General features: G+C 34.9%; 1 protein-coding gene across 1 annotated transcript in view; it reads left to right on the top strand.

Moving 5' to 3' along the window:
* LOC140138358 (uncharacterized) overlaps positions 1 to 20839 on the top strand; it is a 118748-nt gene that overhangs the window by 6045 nt on the left and 91864 nt on the right. The window contains 5 exon segments of the mRNA XM_072160261.1: positions 7878 to 7935; positions 15184 to 15297; positions 15300 to 15454; positions 17285 to 17429; positions 20652 to 20806. Of these exon segments, the coding sequence (XP_072016362.1) occupies positions 7878 to 7935; positions 15184 to 15297; positions 15300 to 15454; positions 17285 to 17429; positions 20652 to 20806 (627 nt within the window).

The raw sequence follows: 20839 nt of genomic DNA, 5'->3' as shown, positions 1-20839 counted from the left end.
GCACAGCAGAGCACGTGGCCGATATCAAAATCGATTTTATGTATTGTGTATGTATATATAGCCCTCGTATTAATTGTCTCTATGCGCTTGAGAATTCAACAATATAAATAATGGTAGCTTTATTATAATACACATTAATGTTTTAAGCAGATAAAATTCCAAAATATGATGTAGTAATGAAGTTGGGATTTATTAATATTATATGTTTAAATTTTCATGATGACACTATCAAGTCCTTCGTGGTCGAGCGGTCTAAGGCGCTGGTCATATGGTATAACGTGATAGCGGCGCAATGCGGCGTGGGTTCGAGCCCCGCCTCTGCCTGTAAATTAAATTTCCTTCTTTTTTAAATTTCATATTATGTTAGGGAAATGTGGCTGGGAGAATGTATGTATGGCGAAGAGTGGTGTGAAAAATGCCCGACCCAAACTCCATGTCCCTTGAAAATCAAATGGTGTCACCAAAAACTTGCAAATGATACCATGCATGACATGCATTATCATAACATTTATTGTATTGTTACATGTTCTAGTACTACTTTTGTAAGTTTCAAGTTTTTTTTTCCACTAAAAATAAACGCCTTTTGTATTCATTAAGCCTATTACAATACTATTTTTGTAAGAACAGAAATAAGGTCAATATGATCAATGAAAATTGCTTAGAATTCGAGGCGTGTCATCCTATTTTAGACCCCATCAGGCTCATTAGACATGATTTAAAAAGTTGTAGGCCGATTATATCTTCAATGATGTTATTATTATAATTATTTACAAACTTGTGTGACCACAATTTGCAATGTCATGTTTCAGGACGTGACATTAATTTTTAAACCCGAATCAGTATTTTGAGAAAAAGATGACTCGCATCAAAAAACAATACACCCTTGCACAGTGTCTTCGACCCTATATCTTCATGGCAGGAATCGCCATGGTAGGTTAAATCCACAGCCACGATTAGCCATTTGGTTCAAACCTTTAAAGCTCTTTTAAACTAATAATTAGTCGAGGGACATAACTAAGGCTACTCACAATAGCCGGGTAATCGATCTTGGTTGTGCGTGATTAAGCTTGTATACCCCATTGAGGTCAATGGTCATCGACTTTTATACTGCCTACAGTGAGTGCAGCTGTACTACACGCTGCACGCTGTAGTCCATAACAGGACCAACGCAATATAAAATGGTCAAATTTTGAGTTCAAAGCGCACGGCCAATTTTCAAAGCGCATTCTAGCGACTATCATATCTGTTCAACACGTATTTCCAAGTTTATGAGACCAAATCTGGTTTATTAAAAAAAAAATCATGACGGGAGATATTCATCATTTTCTAACCCGGTATCAGAAGATTTTCGTCTGATATCAAAATCGTGCATAGCAATTCACGTGTATCGATCCCGTGTATTCATTTTAGTGTCCCTATAGTCCCTTCTGCACCAAATAATTATTAGCCAGGCGGTGTCGGTGTGCCTTGCGGATAAGAAAGTTCTGACCTGAGAAATTTTTAAGGTCATGCTATAAGTAATAGGATGGGTTGGGTCGTGACCTTATTTCCCATGTTGCCGTCAATTGATAACCAATAATCGATATCGCGTAGCAGTCAATCCTTTTTGATTGTAAATATGACCATGGTCTCTGGGCTAGTCTATTGGTATTGAATTTAAGGACTGGGGTATGAGCGTTTGGACAGTATTTTTTGTGGGACATGCGAGCACATCAGACATATGGAATTACACTCTGAATACGAAGAATGTCCTTCTGATATCAACTAATTTTGATTTTTAGTTCGCGATACAAATTTTATGACAAATTATTAAAATTTGATATTTTTGAATTTGTGATATATAACAGATATAATATTTTACAATAAGTAAAATTTATAATTTTATACTCAACTCGGGGAGCTGATCCTGGCTGTGATGGTTACTCTTTGTAGGCTGATCACGGTTCTGCGCATGTATTTAGAACTGCGTCCTACGAATGATGCTAAATGTTTTATAAGATGTGTCTTGGCCTGGGCCAAAAGTGGTTAGCAACTTGAAAAGCCATATCCAAGCCTTTTTTTGTGAGTTTTTAGAAAATTAACGTTACTTTTTAATAACCTTGGACTTTCTCGGTTCCCTCTGCTCTCGCGCTTCGCGCTTCGCGCTCACTATTCGAGGACCCTTCTATCCGTGTAACCGAACCAGTTCCACGTTTCAAAATCAGTTCCCTGTTTATATCTGTTCACTCATCTCATTTTTTTCACTTTTGAATTATTTCGGTGTCGTGATATTTTGTGGGCATCTTTTCGTTGGCATTGTCAGACGGCCAGAGCCTGGCCGACAATATCATAGATCGTATATTATTAATATTATTACATGGTCATATTACTTAGGGCCCCTATTGTTATTAATTATTATTTTATTTTTATTAGTATTATTACTATCATTTATATAACCCAGACTTCCACATTATAATCCTACATGTAAGCATGGTAAGCATGGTATAAGGCCAAAAAGAATCAGGGACGATTTTGAAGTTCTGTATTTTACTCTTTTTTTATATATTATATTATATCGTAACATTCTATCCAAGGACAACATTTACTGCTCTTTTAAATTCAATTAAGCTCTTAAAAAAAACTCATAAGGCAGCCATTCGAGTTTTCGTCTTTAAAGGGAAAATCTTATTTTAATAATATTTCTACATGTACGCAGCAAAGAAGTAAAAGTATATTCCAAGGCAGCTATTAGCCTATTAGACTGGTCATCGTTTGGATAAAATCTTAATAACACACAAACCCAATACAAGTCTGGTTTCATAAGTCAACAGGACCGTTCCTTTTAATCGATTCAAACCTTTTATTGTTGATGCTTTGGAAGTACTTCAAGCTTTATGCCTTAAAATGCAAACTACATTTTCTTCGGAAGCAAACATACAAAGATTCACGTTATGTGCACACTAAACTCCATTGCAGGCTTTGCAGCTTATTGCCACGATATACACGTCGATCTTGATCTTAAAATAACGATGTTCAATAAATATTTCTTTTAGGTTTTGAGCTGTCAGATTCAATGACGGGGTGCAATCGAATCGTGTCGCTGGGGTAGGCCAAAGGCGTCGGATTATTGAGCATTCTCGTGGACTATGTGCTTTTCTAATCGAATTTTTTGATCATGATACTTTAACACTCGGCCAAAAAAAAGCTCAAGAAATGGGACGTAAAGCCGTCAGATATACAGAGAGCCATATCTCATACGTGTATCGCGTCCGTCAGTTTCGAAAAGAGTAGGGTGTATTTTAGTCCCTGGCTGGGTTCTATTATAGGTTCTACATACACGACAGCTATTATATAGGATTATTGCGAGAACCCATTGGTTCTTTCTGGCTTTTGCAGATCTACATACAGGACAGCTTAGAACCTTTTTAGGTTCTACTTTGAACTTTTTCTAAGAATGTACAGACATGATGTGCCTGACGGCTGTACTCGTGGCTTGTTAGACTTAATAGCAGCGCGTATGTCCCCAATGCGTGCCACTCTGTCGGTCGTGATGAGGTCGATCCTTCTGCTGATGTGTTATAACCTTCCCGCACGCCATGTACAGTGTTATGACATCGCTTAAATACGCGTTCGACTAATATTTGAATCGTAATTATTAAACGACGTACTAGCAAAATTCTTGATGTTGGTTTTATCCCGCTCTTCATATTTGGAACATCAACTTGGTTAATAATATCATTACTTCAGCCTCCATACTGTATGCAATATTCCCAATTTCGAAATTTAATAAGATATCCTTTTTGCCTGATAATATTTAACTCAGATCACTTATTTTGGGTGGTGCCTTGTGTCTGATAGACTATATACCATTTTGTAATGGACATTTTTCATGTGGAACCACGGAAGATGGCATGCACAAGTTTTAAAATATGATCGAAATTTGCATGAGAACAGTTTTCTCTGTAGCGCCCTATTATATGATAAGCTGCGATTAAAACTACCATAATAATTACACAGATGTTCATCATACGCATATCTTCTAAGTTCTTACTATAATTCTCTTACTAATTCACCGGAATCTGTCTGTATGTCTGTCCGCATCTTTTCTCGGAGACTATGGGTCGCACGTTCCTCAAACTTGGTGGGTGGGTGCAGCTTGATATGAGGAAGAACGAGTTTATATTTTAAAGGTCAAAGGTCAAGGACCGGGTAAAGTCCAATTGAAGTCTTAATTGCTCCTATGGAGCTCAAACTTGGTGGGTGTGTTGACCTTGGACTAACAAATAAAAGTTTCCACGGTGACCTTTGCGTCAGACCGACCTACGGTTAAGAGGTCATAGGTCAAAAAAGGTAGAAATTTCAAATTGCCTCTATGGAGCTCAAACTTGGTGGGTGGGTGAGTGGGTTTACCTTGGACTAACAAACAAAAGTTTCCACGGTGACCTTTTTGTCAGACCTACTGTTAAGAGGTCATAGGTCAAAAAACGTAAAAAATTCAAATTGCTCATATAATGGAGCTCAAACTTTGCGGATGGGTGTAACTTTGGCCAAGGAAGCTCAGGTTTGCGTTTGTTAGGTCATCCGTGGTCAAGATTTTAAACAACCGCTGTTTATACCGGATGCATCGCTCGGCCTTGTTTATAAGTAAAATTAAACAACTTGTTTAAAAGTTCAAGTAACATTTGTTTGGATTTTTAAACAAGTTGTTGAATTTTTAAACACGTTGTTGAATTTTTAAACAAGTTGTTGAATTTTTAAACAAGTTGTTGAATTTTTAAACAAGTTGTTGAATTTTTAAACAAGTTGTTGAATTTTTAAACAAGTTGTTGAATTTTTAAACAAGTTGTTGAATTTTTAAACAAGTTGTTGAATTTTTAAACAAGTTGTTGAATTTTTAAACAAGTTGTTGAATTTTTAAACAAGTTGTTGAATTTTTAAACAAGTTGTTGAATTTTTAAACAAGGTTGATCGATGCACCTGGTAAACAGCGGTTGTATAAAATTTTCAACAACAGTGTATAATTATGGGATAGTGATGCCCCCTTACAATGTACACACTGTACGTATTGGCCTAATCATTAGGGCCTGCTCCCCATTTCTGAAAAATACAGCACTAATTTTTTGGGATTAAAAAAATAGCTGTTTTGCCACAAATGAAACATAGCTAAATCCTTCAGTTAGTTCTAACTGGCAATAAAAGTCAAATTGTAATATTTGGACAAAAAGATGTGCTTTTAGAGTGTTTTAGTACATGCTGCGACAATCAAGCCCAAAGATTTGTACTATAATTTCAGGTAATGCATTCTTATATTTGGAAAATATTCTTTTTATATATCTTTTATAAACCAATTATCAAAAATAACATAAAATATTAAATTTATTACCAAACTTAGAGCCTATACTACAAAATTTGAATGCTTAGACTTGTGCCAAGTCTTTGAATTTCGTGACTAAAATTGTTAGAAAATGATCATGCAAATTTGCGTGGTTTTGGGCCGTTTCACCTAAAATTTCAAAACTATTCAAATTTGACTTTTATTGCCAGTCAGAACTAAAGGGTTAAGATTCATGTATGTTTCATTTGGCAAAACAGGATAATATTTTTTTAATCTAAAATAATGAGTGCTGGATTTTTCTGGAATGTTCGCGTCCATGACAACATGTGCAGATCCGTGTGTTCCATTGAATTCAAATGGCATTTTGCTACTTCCTTTTGGATTCATAAGACACACACAGTGTTCTTATACAGAATGAATGGTTGTAAATTGAACTAAGAACTTAGACAATACAGTACTGTTAGGACGAAAATTACTTCAATTGTCAAATTTTCTTTCACGGACTTTAGCTCATAAATTACCCCAATAATAAACAATCTTTCTGCATAACAAGACAGTAAATATTCATCGAAATCTTATTGAAGTGTATTTCTTTATCTTACTCGGAGTATCTTCAAACTTAACAATTGATAAATTGACCATTTTACCCTATACATGTGAAGTACGCTGCATAATAATGGCGTTCGAAAATACACATTTCTAAACCTATACATCATAGTTTTATACCTTACATCAAACGAAGTGCCTTTTAAAAACTTTACACAAGTACATTAAGAGCGGAATATACAATGCAAGTTATGTTTTCTCATGCGGCATGGATTTCAAATACGCCTTACAGTTGTCTTTGGAAGACTGTTCTTTTGTCCATTGTTGTCGTTACGGATTGGACATTATGACGGATCTAATTCACGGCTTGTTTAAATTTACTAATTGAGTTTGTCGAGCTTTGCAAATTGTTAGCAATATATTTAATTTATGCCTCAAAGCTTCTTAAGAATATAACGTCCCCTCATTGGACGCCTCCTTTTGCATATGCAAATTGCACATAATATAGAAATTCCCTTTCAGATTACTCACTGATGTAGAATCTAAAAATGGTTCTTGAGCTATCATGTATGTGGAACTTAGGGTGCTATAGAAAGAACCATTTTAGATCTGAAAACCCGGTCTGAAAATGGTCATGGGAAGGCCAGAAAGAACCATTGGTTCATAAAGAACCATTTCTATGAGGGTTCTATTGTACACACAAGCAACCAGTTTTCCAGTGTACCGTAGTCATTGTCTAGAAATACTAGAAAGTCACTATAACTCCATTAAGCTCCATTGCTTGGCTCAAAAGGTTTTAAAAGAAGTGAATTTATGATTGTGTCAGCTTTACAATCTGGATGAATACAACGGGACGCTATTCTATTCTGGTGGCCATACATTCCTCATTTTCAGGAATTCAAATCCCATTTTAAGCGGCTGCAGTCAACCAATCTTAATGATCTTAAATCCTTTTTCTATTTTTACAGTTATATGGATGTCAAAGTAGAGAATAAGAAAGAAACTGTCATGTGTGGCGTTTGAGCTTCTGTGATTATTTAAAAAAAGAATGCGTTCATGGAAATAGTATAGATAAAAAGAGTAATTTCCAGAAGGCTATAATAATACCCGTGTGCAACTACTCGTTTTCTTGATATGGGAGGAGTATCATTTTTCCAAATGGCTTGCTTTCTCTTCGACACGTACGTAATGGGCCGGACCCCCCCCCCCCCTCAATGTACAAAAATATTCAAAAAGTTCAAAAATATCTGAATTTGCGAGCGTGGCGATCAAAAAAAATCAGGTTTTTATGCTGTTTTGGTCAAGAGGTTCAAATTTTGAGAAGGTCCGCTTTTCACAAAATCTCTCCTTGGAAAAAGGTGCGCTTCTTCAAAATCCGTATACCCCCCTGTGGCATGCGTATTGGCCTGCTTAACACAATGACCCCAATTGCAGGCACAAAACCTAACTTTTTATGAAATAAGACTTATTCCAAAACAGTGCTGTATATACGGCCCTGTAACTTGCGATTTTAAGCGTAAACTGGGTAGCAGTATTTGCAAGTGAGGAATATATAGACCTATACATTTCGAAACTAATGTTTTAAATTATTTTACAAGTCACCGTTTTAGAGGTATTAGGTCCTACTAGTCTAGAATTCAATGTAGGCCTAAGTTGAATATTTAGTAGCGAGTTTCTTATTATAGGATGTATGAATTCTGAAGGTCGGTTTTATGTCTATAGGCAAATATATTTGTATGTCACTCGGACCTCTGTGGTTGTTTCATATCTCTGGTAAAAGCATGCCAACAATACCTGGTTTACGACAAATTTAGTAACCATGCCATTTGTTTGTCCGAGATCTTTTCTAGTGAAAAGAAATAAGTATAATAGGCCTAGTTGCCTTTTCACCTTAATCACAATTGGTTGAAATCTCAAAAATGTTACGTTTAAAAATTGGATTTTTCGAGGTCAAATAGGTTATCTACGAGCAATTTTCTCTTGAATAATTTAGTTTTCTTGTTCTTTTCTTTTTCAGGATTTATCAAGCTTATCATCACAAGAGTTGCAATATTATTTTGGTCGTAACAGTGGAGGTGAGTGGAAATTTTGGAAGAAAAAATATCTGTAGTATTAAACAGATGATTAACGATATGTAATTACCGTAAAAACTCGATAGTTACCATATGTGCTTACTATCGAGCGCTTTTGAAAACATGAAATTGTACAAAAGTCCGGCGCTTTACCAACTGAGCTATAATGGGATTGAGACACACATTTGCAGGTTTACTTGTTCGTATATAACTATTGATGATTTGCTCAAAACCCTTTACACTTTTGTGGATGGGGCTCTTCATGTTTACATGTTTTAAAAGCACTCGATAGTAAGCACATATGCTAACTATCGAGTTTTTACGGTATTCCTTTCATGTGATCATCAGTTCGAGGCTCTCCTTGCACATAGTGCATGATGGCGGAACCGTGCAAGTATAGTGAATTATAATGCTTATCGCTAATCGAACAGATTCGCAATGTATATAGGCCTATAAAGGATCTTACGTGAAAATACCATGATCTATTACTTGAATAGCTCCTTTTTTAATAGTTACAGTGGAGATTGTACGAAATAGAACCCAGAAAAAAAGCAGAACGGGTAAAGCGTGTCAAAATCAACACGTAACTCGATGCAGTACTATATTTATTTTAATATGAAGATGAAAAGTGTAGCTCCACGATCGTATGCACAATTCGAACTTATGCATCAGTAAAATAAGCCCTATTAAACATTTTACATAGGTAAACACTTCACTCTCAAAAGGATGTTTATAATTTATACAAGACCGCCCGGTAACGTGTTGCATTGAATAATCGCGTTCACACGGTCGGTTATAAAGTGCGCTTTCCGGAACCAGGATGTCACTTGTGCATGCATGCAGTATATAGATTTGTTCAAGTTGTTGCGATCACGATCATAAATATATCAAGCCAAATCGTTGCAAATGGTTGTACTGTAGGCCTACATAATAGTAGGTATGTCACAGTGGCTGCACAATAATTCTGCTACACTGTGCATGCAAGCATAACAGTGAATTGAAAAGGGCGCGCTTCAAATTTGGCCAATTTTAGAAAACATCCATGTCGATAAATGAATTTCTTCATATGCTTCATTTATCCAAATTGTTTGAATTTTTAATATATGGTGTGTGAAGCCTTCCGAGGCTACCATCAGGTCCCCCAAATTAAAAATTGTTTTGTTTAAGAACTACTGCCTGTTTTTATGGATTTTTGAAGATCGCTCATAAATCAGTAAATATAGGCCTACTGAAGTAAAGGAACTACCACCATTTAGCTGAAATACTAATCTTTCTTAGCATGTAAATTAATTCCGTCGACAACAAATGAAACACTTCCCTAAAACCAGTTGAAGCAAAACATTAATCAATGTGTTTTTTAGGGAGTAATTTTCCAAACCACAATAGCTCTAAGCCATTGTGTGTGTCCAAGGCCATACTATTTTTGTATACGCGGTTCAGTAAAATTGCTGTTCATTTTACCGATTATCCTCCCATGTTAATCCAGATGACAAAATGTTAATTTAAAGTCTCATTGCAAGTGAATTTAAATTTTTACTTTTCGGACTTGGCTTTGAGTAATGGTGACACATACCATGTTTACAGTAAAAATGAAAATTATATTCCAGACACCGTCAAAATGTCAAACTTTTAATTTTTTTGTATTGTTTTTAAATAATTAACTGCAGTTCATTTATTCAACCTCATAACAGGATCATACTTAAAGATTTATGATGAATGAACAGACGTTCATTAAATATTGAAAAAAAACAACAAAATTACTCATGCCTAATTTGCATAATAATATCATAAATACATAATTAGCTGTAATTACCTAATTTGCATAATTAATTACTTTTTGTGTATTTTTTGTCATCAATTGAAAGAACTTTGTATACATATGTTTGCAAAAAAAACCGCACCTTTATATCATGTACGGTTTTCTATTGGCATCAATTTTGCATATTAATAAGCTGAACTTAGTCATTTTTTGAGATTTAATTTGTCTGCAGATTGGCCGAAATGGCTAAAATAGTATATTTGATTAATTTATTATAATTATTCAATGATGGATTTTTAATTTTGTTTTCTGTAACGAAGTCAGGAAAGATAGGCATTTAACATGTGCTATTTAAATTAACGCTGTTTTTCCAAGCAAGCGTCCAAATAAACCTTCAAAATCTCGAAATGTGCCAATTTTGTCATTACAGCCATTTGTGGCAGGATTTCATTCCATCTACGAGCATCTTTAAATTGACATTACATCACAATGCATTGACCGATTTCAATTCTGTTTTTTTATTTTTGATGCTTTAATAAAGCCTAATAATGTAGGAACATTAAATAACGCGTTTCTGCTGCGATTATTTTTGAGGTGATATACCTAATAATAGCCGTGACAATGAACGCTTACATTACAACAAGAGGCTCTATTCATGATTTATCGGGTTTAAAAATGCTAATAGGATCAGGAATATATATATTTTTGGTCATTTTTTATTGCATTAAGGTTGTACTACACCCCCTGATAAAATGTGTGACTATTTTTGCATTTTGCTCAAAAAAATAATATTAAACACACTGGTAACAAAAGTTATGGCATGGAATCAAGTTACTACACTGGAATTTCAGTGACTCAAGAAAAGCAGTACGTTATTTATGATAAGAAAAGAGGTACCGCTAGAATGTACCTCATTTCTTAACATATATAATGAACCACTTGTCTTGAATCACTGAAATTTCAGTGAAGTAATTGGATTCCTTGCCCCTATAATATAATTTTATAGAACTTTGGTTACCAGTGTGTAGTTAGGTTTTGAGAAAAGTGCAAAATTAGTCAAAAAAATCAGGGGGGTGTAGTACCACCTTAAATCAAGAAAATGTGATTTTACCTGTTCTTTTGGCAATAAGATATTTTTCGAGAAAGTCAAAAGAATAAGACAATACAAACCTACACGGATTCTTCTAAGCTGTCAACAGCATAGATAATAATTTCAATGAGTAAAATTGGATAAAAATAGGCAAATGTTACATTACAACATAATAATTACAACATTACAACATTAGGCCTACAACATAATAATTAGTGATAATGATATACGATAATCGTTATATATAATAAAAATAAAATGTTGACGGCCACGAAAGGAACAACAGATATGGACCAGTTGCATGGTACATTGGATGGCCCTGGGGAAGTTAACCCTATTTGCAAGACTGGTATCAATGCCTTCAAGGTGAAATAACCTATAGAAACCAAGGTGAAATTGCCATAGTCTGGCTTGCTGTCTGATCTTTTCCTGGGAAATGAGATTTTCCAATTTGGGCCTTTAAGAAATCTGAAGAAGAGAGCTTGGTGTCGAGACAATCAATAGTCAGTTCATCTGTTTAATTATTTATCGGCATATTGTGTCAATTGATTATTGATAACCAAATTTATTAGATCGAGTTTTTCGTCTTTGACATGTTTAAAGTAAGAATTTTGTGGACTAACCATCAGAAGTGGATGCATATTAATTATGTTGACTTGCCAAAGTTTGGGCCAAAGTTGCCATTTTGGGTATATTCGTCGTGAATATTTCCCCGGAAAAGACTATTCGGCTAATGTAAGTCACATAATTTACCAACATGAATCATGGCGCATTTCCCAAATGGCTTGCATCCTCGTCGGCGTTTCATGGTTTGAAATGTGATTTTCGGGTCAGGACTATAGTCTAGAATTCAATTTGGGTTGAAAGTTTTATGAATCATGATTGTCATGCTGCCATGATCTGAAAAACTGGACGAAACATGACCAAACCCAGCAAAAAAAATTGAGGTTAAGAAGATAGTTCCGACGACCCTATAAATCGAGGCCACCTAATCACTGAAAAGATTTTTCGCCTATTGTAATACAATAATGTGGCTATTCATTCTATTTTCAAAATAATCTATTACGCTTCGGAATGTCTTCAATGGTTTCTTACAATCCATTTGAATTGAAATAGATTTTTGAGCTTCTGTGTAAAGTCAGCCTCTTTCTGCAACGGAGCGTTTCTTATGTGTCGCACACAATTGAAATGTCGACTTTTTTTTACAGTCAAGGAGATGATCGTATGATAAGCATGGTATAACTTTTATTATTAGGCAATTTATTTCTCACACATTCTGATTTTGGTCGCCATGTTTCTTTGCTAGGTGTTACCTTTTTGCGTTTAGCGTTCCATACATGTATTAACGGTAACATGGAAGACCTGTCCGTTGACCCAGGTTGAGTTAGTTGCTCTGCTTGACAATTTGCCCCTGACAACTTGCCGCCATCAGTAGCATAGCCAGGACTTGGACGGGGTGGGGTAGCGGTGGAGGGCAAGGCAAATTTCAAGTGGGGGCGGGTGGGGGCAAACTTCAATGACGAAAATGGTAAAATGGGCTTAAAAGTACCAAACAATACCTCAATCTTAAATGTCGACATCAAGACATCAAGAGGGAGCAATACTTCTCACAGAGGGGAAGCTTCCTCCTGCACCCATGGCTACGCCACTGGCCCCCATGAGCGGCAAGTTCGTTTTGCATACTTGCATAATTTATACTGCATATTTCTATAGAGTAGTTACGTAGTGGCGAGTTATAAGCTACTTTGAGTTCGGCGTGGTGTGGTATCACCTGTTGATGTCAAAATGGTTGTGGTCATCCGGGGTGGTCATATGCATGTGGGTGGGGGTGTGTGTGGGAGTGGGGTCATGGATGGCGGGGTATTTGGACTTGCGTTTTGTTTCTTAGGTAAAAGATTAATGAGTGTATTTTAGGTCATTCAAAAACACCAACAATAAACAAACCAAAACTGAAAAAAAAACCACCCAGAAACATGTTCACTCTAATACTGGTCGCCGCATGCTAATACAGGAGTTTATTAACTCACCAATAAGAAACTCTAGAAATATGCCGTATGCCAGTATGCAAAGTGAACCTGCCGCTCCCTAATACATGTCGCATGTCAGCAAGTATTTTCAATGATAGCCTACAAACATAATTATGATAAGTTGAGTGCCTTCATATTCGCATTCACAATCAAGTTTCAACGGTCAAGTGCCCCTGCAAATTTTTGAGTGAGTCAGTGTGACTATAAATCAAATAATATAGAAAAAAAGACCTCAAACATGTTACAGGGTCAATATTTTCTCATGAATTATGTGTGACTGACTATTATTCTTTTTATTTACACAACATGAGTAATCCTGTGTGTTTTGTATACACTAAAAGAAGTATCGTGCCTTGTACGTGTAAGTCTTTCTAATGTAACGAACTCAAGATTGTGGAATTGCTTCCAAAACATTGTAAGATTCCAGTGCTCGGCCCTTTTAGAGTTAAAGCCGACCACGCCCTTCCGATACGGAGTTTATTGACGTGTTTCCACGAACTTTGATCAATTATATGGTGCTGCGCGTCCTCAATACGGTGACATGATGACCCCGTTATAATGCACTTCTAGTGTGTACAGAAAATCAATAATTCTCATGCACTATCCCGTGGATATACGTTTGTACAACATGAAACATGTAATAAAATAAACACTTAGCGTGTTTCTATTGAGTCCCCTGCATTTTACCGGTAAAACTGTTCGCCGTCAAATAGCGGCGAAAGGCGGATAACGGATAACGGTCAGTTTCCATTGCACGTTGTTTACCGGTAAACACTCGATGAACAGCGTCAATTGACACACCTTTAAAGTTTGCCGGCGAAAGGTCGTGCACTGGGGTCAATCCCCGGGTCAATCGCAAAGCATTGTGGATTTTAATATTGTAGTATTTTCTTAATTGTTTGGCTAAAAATAAGGTAGCAAACATGAGAAAAGAAGACTGAAGAATAATGTTTTTTTATTAGCGTTTTCATTCGTTCTCGTACATCAATTACGCCATTGGGAAATCCCCCTCAGTGATATCGACGTGAGTACTCAGTATTGTTGCGCGCAAAAAAAATAGGTCTTAGAATTTAAAGGGGCATTTCGTGATCCACAGCCTCATCCCCCCACTTTTCTCAAAAAAAGTTAAGATTTTTATACCACTGGAAACCTCTGGCTACATTATGTTTATGTACAAAATATTTCTTGCAGATTAATTCGTTTAGCAAAGATATCGTGAAATTTGAATTTCGTTCTGGTGCACCAGAACGAAATTACAACGTATTGTCTATGGAGCAGTGTAATATACATAATCATGCATAACTCGCAAACGCAATATCGGAATCAACTGAAATTTTGGGAATATGCTTTTTTCGTGGATATGTACTGAAAAATGTCATAAAAAGAGGATGCTAGGATCACGAAATACTCCTTTAATCTTTCACAGTTTAATTTCAGTTAATTCTTTTTAGCGAATAGTAATTTAACATCAACAACACAATATTAAAATCATGAAATATTTCCACTCCTCTGAAGCACACACCGCCGCCGCGGATCCGAGTTGATTTCTATTTTTTTTTCGCATGCACATCTGGATTCATCCGCTGATGTTGTTGTTGTTTTATTTCATGGCTTTTACTAGGGTCATAAATCATAACTCATGTTGAATATTTAGCATAATATGTATAATGCAGGGATAATGCATTATGAATATTTACTTTATTTATAGCAAGTGAGTCAAATATTTGTATGTGATTAGGCCTAAGAATTTTTGCGAACGGAATGGCATAATCATATGGTCCCGATCATGGTACATAAACAAGTTATATAGCTCATTGATGACGCAGAGGTCAATTTCGCGACTCAACTTCCGTTTTCTTCCCTGTATGCGCATTCAATCGGAACGGAGTGAGTTTCTATTGACGTTTACCGGTAAGCGTCCCCGCTATTTTCCTTCCTCAAGAAGGAAAACGTTACCGGTAAAAACTCGCCCCTGTTTACCGGTAAATAGCGGGAAGGTCAGTTTATATTGAGCAGAAATAATCCCTTTACCGTCTTTTTACCGGTAAACGGTCCCAATAGAAACACGCCTACTGTATCCTCAACAAAATTTATGAAATTCTCTTACTGGAGAACCCTCACAAGGTTTTTTTTATGGGAAAAGTGCGCGTCTCTCCCTGTTTTGTGTAGCAAAAAGTGCATTATATCATTAATGTCTATACTCATTTTGAAATGTCAGAATTAATGAACATCAATTGTTATCTTCAATAGATTTCTGCGATAAAAGTTCATTACATTTCGTCCTGAAATTGTATTATAATTTTGTTATTTTGTAGAAAAAGAATATCCAAACAATATTAAACCAAAACATTAATATCGTTCTTTTTCTTTTTCAGTTCCAGAATATAGATTATTAAATAGCAATCACTTAAGGCAGAGGCGGTCGACAGACTCCACAACGCTAAAATATTCATTAGAAGCATTTGAAGAAAATTTTGATTTAGTGCTACAGCAAACAAAAATCTATTCAATGCTGGAACTCTAGTTCATAGGATAGGCGCTTCAGGAGTGCCAAGAATATCCTCACCTGAGAGACATTGTTATTTTACTGGAGTATCACAAAATCACAAAAACTCCAAAGTTTTACTTAGCACATGTAATGGATTGGTAAGTAAAATCCTTTCATTGAATACTAGTAGTAGTTTTACAAAGTAAAATTTCATTTTGAACATTTCTCAAACATTTTTTTTTAGTTTCTTTCTTTCTTTCTCTTTCATTTTGTTCCTTTCTCTTTTATTGTTCTTTCTTTCTTTTTTTTCTTTCTTTCTTTTTTTTTCTTTCTTTCTTTCTTTCTTTTTTCTTCTTTTCTTTCCTCCTTTCTTTCTTTCCTTCCCGGCTTTCCTTCTTTCTTTCTTTATTTCTAATTCTTTCTTTCTTTCTTTCTCTTTCATTTTTCTTTTTTTCTTAGTTTCTCTTTCATTTTTCTTTCTTTCTTTTTTCTTTCTTTCTTTTTTCTTATTTTCTTTCCTCCTTTCTTTCTTTCCTTCCCGGCTTTCCTTCTTCCTTTCTTTCTTTCTAATTCTTTCTTTCTTTCTTTTTCTTTCTTTCTTTCTTACTTTCTCTTTCATTTCTTTTTTTTTTTTTTTTTTTTCTTCTTTTTTCTTTCCTCCTTTCTTTCTTTCCTTTCTTTCCTTCCCGGCTTTCCTTACTACTTTCTTTCTTTCTTTCTTTCTTTCTTTCTTTCTTTCTTTCTTTCTTTCTTTCTTTCTTTCTTTCTTTCTTTCTTTCTTTCTTTCTAATTCTTTCTTTCTTTCCAATTCTTTCTTTCTAATTCTTTCTTTCTTTATTTATTTTGTGCCTTTTCTTTCTTTTATTCTTTCTTTTTTGTTTTGTTTTTCTTTTTACTCTTTTTCATTCTTTATCCCTTTTTGTTAGAAGACATCAAATTTTGTAAAGCAAATTACATTCTCCATGACAAAAGGGAGCTTATGTTATTATTTTATTAAATACACCACTGAAATCCATATTAGGCTCATGTAGTAATTTGCCTTAGCAAGTCACCGTGAGTAACTTTTTTATGCTGTATGAACAACTTATAACCAGAGTTTTTCATAGTTTTTTTTCTTCAAATTAAAGAACATCAATCATTATTCCTAACGCACACAATGAAATGTGCCATGATATATTAAAATGCTGAATAGTTAAGCGTTATATGCATTCTTGCTGGATTTTGGTACTTGAATGAAATCTAAAATAATCCCTATAACCAGAACCATCGTTAATTCAAAAAGTGCAAGTAAAGTGCAGAACGCGTGGCTTGGTATCTGCAGGACGAGGCGGCGATACCCCCGGATACTTAATTACAGTTGCGTAACCAAGATTTTAGTGGGGGACCAAATTTTCATCCCCATTTTTATTTTTTGTCCCATTTTTTTTGTCATTTTAATGACACGTTACTCCTTGCCGTCCCCATTTTATCCCTGAAATTTTCTGGGGGATTACTCCCTGGCTACGCCCCTGTTTATTTATAATTGATGTTAAAAGGGGTACCACATTTCCCAATTTTGTGCCTATTTTTGCATTTTTCTCAAAAATTATAGCGCATTGGTGACAAGTAAGATATGTATATTATAGGGGCAAGGACTACAACTACTGCACTGGAAATTTTATTTCAGCACAGATAACAGTTGTGGAGTTACAGTCAAAAATGAGGGAAAACCAATATTTGATCAATAAATCAATAACTACTTGCCTTGAGTTGTTGAATTTTCAGTGCAGTAGTTGTAGTCTTTGCCCCTATAATATACATATCTTATCTGTAACCAATGCGCTATCATTTTCGAGAAAAATGCAAAAATAGGCACAAAATTGGCCAGGGGTGTAGTACCCCCGAAAGTAGGGTTCCCTGTAATAATTAATTTCTCTTGTAAATATCTAAAACACGATTAAAGTTTTAAATAAATACAATATTAAATAGATATACTTTCTTTTTCACAGCATGGTACAATAGTAATAGATTCAGCTGAATATGTAATTCAACCATTGAAAGAAGAACATATAGATCAAGAAAACGATGCTGCACCCAACCATATTATATACAAGAAACCCGACATTACAACCAGCTCAACCTGTACTAATAACGGTAAGCCATAGGAGACATTTTTCATTTTTTCAAACTTTCATAACCTTAGCTTTTGAAAGGGAATTAGAAAGCTGCATTATATCTTGAATACTCTTATTTAAAAAAAAAGGTGCAACTTAGAACCTGCTTTTGCACCCTATTGTTCTATAAAGACAAAGTTGAGAAAAGTGAAAAGGAGTATTAACCCTTTTTGGTTCTAAAAAATCATTTCCTTGGCTAAAGAACCTTTTTTTCTGTTCTTCTTACACTGTTAAAATAAAATTAAACAAGTTGTTTAAAATTTTAAACAACCACAAGTTACCAGGTGAATCGCTCAATAGTTGTTTAAAAATTAAACAACTCAAAATTGTTTAATTATTAAACAGTTTGTTGTTTAAAATGTTGACCAAGATTTAAACAACTGTTGTTTAGTGGTATAATTAAACAACTTAGTTGTGTAAGCCTAGATTAAACAACAGTGTTTAAATTGTAAACAGTTGTTTAAAGAAGGTTGTTTAAAAATATGTTTTTATTCACTGAATGTTGTTTACGTTTTATCAAACATTTTACTTGTATGTGTACACGTTTTACATTGAAATCGTTCGCTATTCTATGTATACATGCTGCTGCTAAAACTGAATGTGATTTTGTGATCTGTGTGGTAAAAAACTGAGCATAATATTGCTGATGTTAACTATAAGCTTACCTGTACAAGCATACTGTATCTTACAACACAGTAAGCTTACAGGCATAGTATCAATTTTTTTAACCACATGTGGATCACAAAATTGCTTCCAGTTTGTGCACAGCAAACATTTACATAAATAGAGAGCGATACAATTTACTTGTATGTGTACACGTTTTACATTGAAATCGTTCGCTATTCTATGTATACATGCTGCTGCTAAAACTGAATGTGATTTTGTGATCTGTGTGGTAAAAAAACTGAGCATAATATTGCTGATGTTAACTATAAGCTTACCTGTACAAGCATACTGTATCTTACAACACAGTAAGCTTACAGGCATAGTATCAATTTTTTAACCACATGTGGATCACAAAATTGCTTCCAGTTTGTGCACAGCAAACATTTACATAAATAGAGAGCGATACAGGCCTAAAACTTGTACACTTGCTGTATAAAGTTCAATAAAATTCCTTCGCTTCTCTCCACACATGCATGCTTGTCAAAACGGCCATCTTGGATTATGCAAATAATATTAAACAACTCGATGTTTAAAATGCCGATTTGGCGGTAAATTAGCATTTTTAAACAACTCTGTTTAAATTGATTATTTTGCCTTTTCATTTGTTGTTGTTTAAAACAATCAAGCTCCAATTTTTTGTTTTTGTTGATTTTGAACAACATTCTTTTAAACAGCAAAATTTTAAACAGTGTTCTAACGGTGTAGAACGCTTTTTACGGCTCTTTCTGAATGGTTCCTTAAAGCTTAAGGTTTTAAAAATAAACATTTCCTTGCCTAAAGAACTTAAAGAACTAAACCAGGACCTTAAGGTTACACAAAGAGACGTATAAAAAACGTATAAAAGACGTATAAAGTTGTTCTCTAAAACAGAGTTTTCTCAGTAATCAAATATCGCAGCGAGTGAAATGTTGGTGCATTGGATGTAGCTTAACATTTTTGTGTGTGTTATATACAAATTATTAGAATAAATTTGAAAATCCTTCGTTTAAAGCATTTTTACCCACCATGTTCACAAGATCAAAAACACGTTCCATGCCGGGGTTCCATGAGGTTTTTTTCAAATGTGCGCTCCGTATAAATCCACACCGAGCGATTGTTTTCTTCTTTTTCGTATTGTATTACAAATCGATCAAAGAAATAATGTTGCCATGGGGAAGAACCAAATACAGTACCGATTAAATTTTAAAACCCCGTTTTGGGGGGAAATTTTGGAGAATTTGCTTGAGAAAAAGCTGGTTTGTGAAATTATCGATATCTTGATTACGAGACGTTAATTTAGACATCTGAATACCTACATTATTTCTCAACATTCTGCCAATTGCTATTCCATTTGATTTTCACTCCAAATTGAAGCTAGATTTGCAAAAAAACGAGGTTTTCCTCCATCAGTTCGTTCAAAATTTCAGCGCCGACATGCGTGTTTATTCTAAGAGCCATAATGCGGACGCGATTGTAATCATGTAAATTATTGCATCCAATTATAGTTATCATCCGCTTTGAGAACAGTCAATTGCGTAAGCTGATATATGGCTGAGTGGATAGAGCGTTGGACTGGGAATCTAGTATGAACTATTTTTGTGGGTTCGAGTCTCCGTGTGGCTGAATTTTCTTTTTTTTTTCTCTTTTCTCATTTTTACTTCCTTTCTTTCCTCTTTTCTTTCTCCCTTCCTTTTTTCATTTCTTTTTTCATTTCTTTCTTTCTTTTTCGTTCATTTTCTTTCTCTCTCTTTCTTTCTCTTTTCACTATTTCTTTATTCTTTCTTGCTCCTTTCTTTTTAGTTTTATTTGATTGATTCGCTGAGTGCAGTGAATCGGGATTGATTGTTTTTCACTTTATATAATTCAGAAATTTGTAGGCCTGCTAAGTCTGTCTTGTTGATTTTCATCCCAAATTCGATTTACAAATAATTCCCTTACACTGTAATCAGGGGAATAGCAGCATTGATTTCATCAAAGATATCAAGGCTATAAATTCAAAATCAACACATTTTCCAGCGCGTAGCTTGACGAAGTGCCCCCAATCAATTTTAAAATTTATAAAATCCTTGTGAAAATTGCCGAAAACGGCTTGTGGCACCCCCCGGCATCCGAGCTCCGGGCACGAGCTAAGCCAAGTTTCATAGCCTTTTCATGTCTTGACCGTGGATCGATATTCTATTGTAGAAGTAGGCCTACGTCCCGGTACGCTTGTTCATTTTCTGCATGGCTGTTTCTGTTATGAACTTACGCCCCTCTGAAATCAAGCGCATGAAAAACTCTCGGCTAACCTTAAGCTTGAAGAACAGAAAAAAAAGTTCTTTAACCAAAAAAAAAAAAAGGGTTAAAACTACTTTTCACTTTGTGATGTTCCCTTAATTAATTAATTAGAAAGGCCTGTTTAAATCGTTCAGGTTCTTTCTAGAACTTTTAAATGAGCAAAAAACCAATTAAATGTGTAATATCAATTATTGTTTTCTTTCAAATGAAGACGATTTCTTTAGACAACATAAAAACATTTATTACATTGTAATATTTTCTTTTATTCTGCCGAGTGTAGTAGACAGACCAACAGAGGACAAAATAAGTGAAAGAAGGAGAAGAGATGTGTCTGATGAACCCAAACATATCGAGGCTTCAGTTGTTGTTGATGATCAAATGTATGCTACCTATGGAGAGTCAGTCGAAAACTACGTTCTGAGCATTCTTAACCAGGTAACAGTCATAACATTTTAAGAAAAGAAAAAT

Source organism: Amphiura filiformis, chromosome 17 (genome assembly GCF_039555335.1).
Source record: "Amphiura filiformis chromosome 17, Afil_fr2py, whole genome shotgun sequence".
Lineage (NCBI taxonomy): Eukaryota > Metazoa > Echinodermata > Ophiuroidea > Amphilepidida > Amphiuridae > Amphiura > Amphiura filiformis.
Note: the sequence above shows the minus strand (reverse complement) of the source record. Positions and strands in the feature narration are given on the sequence as shown.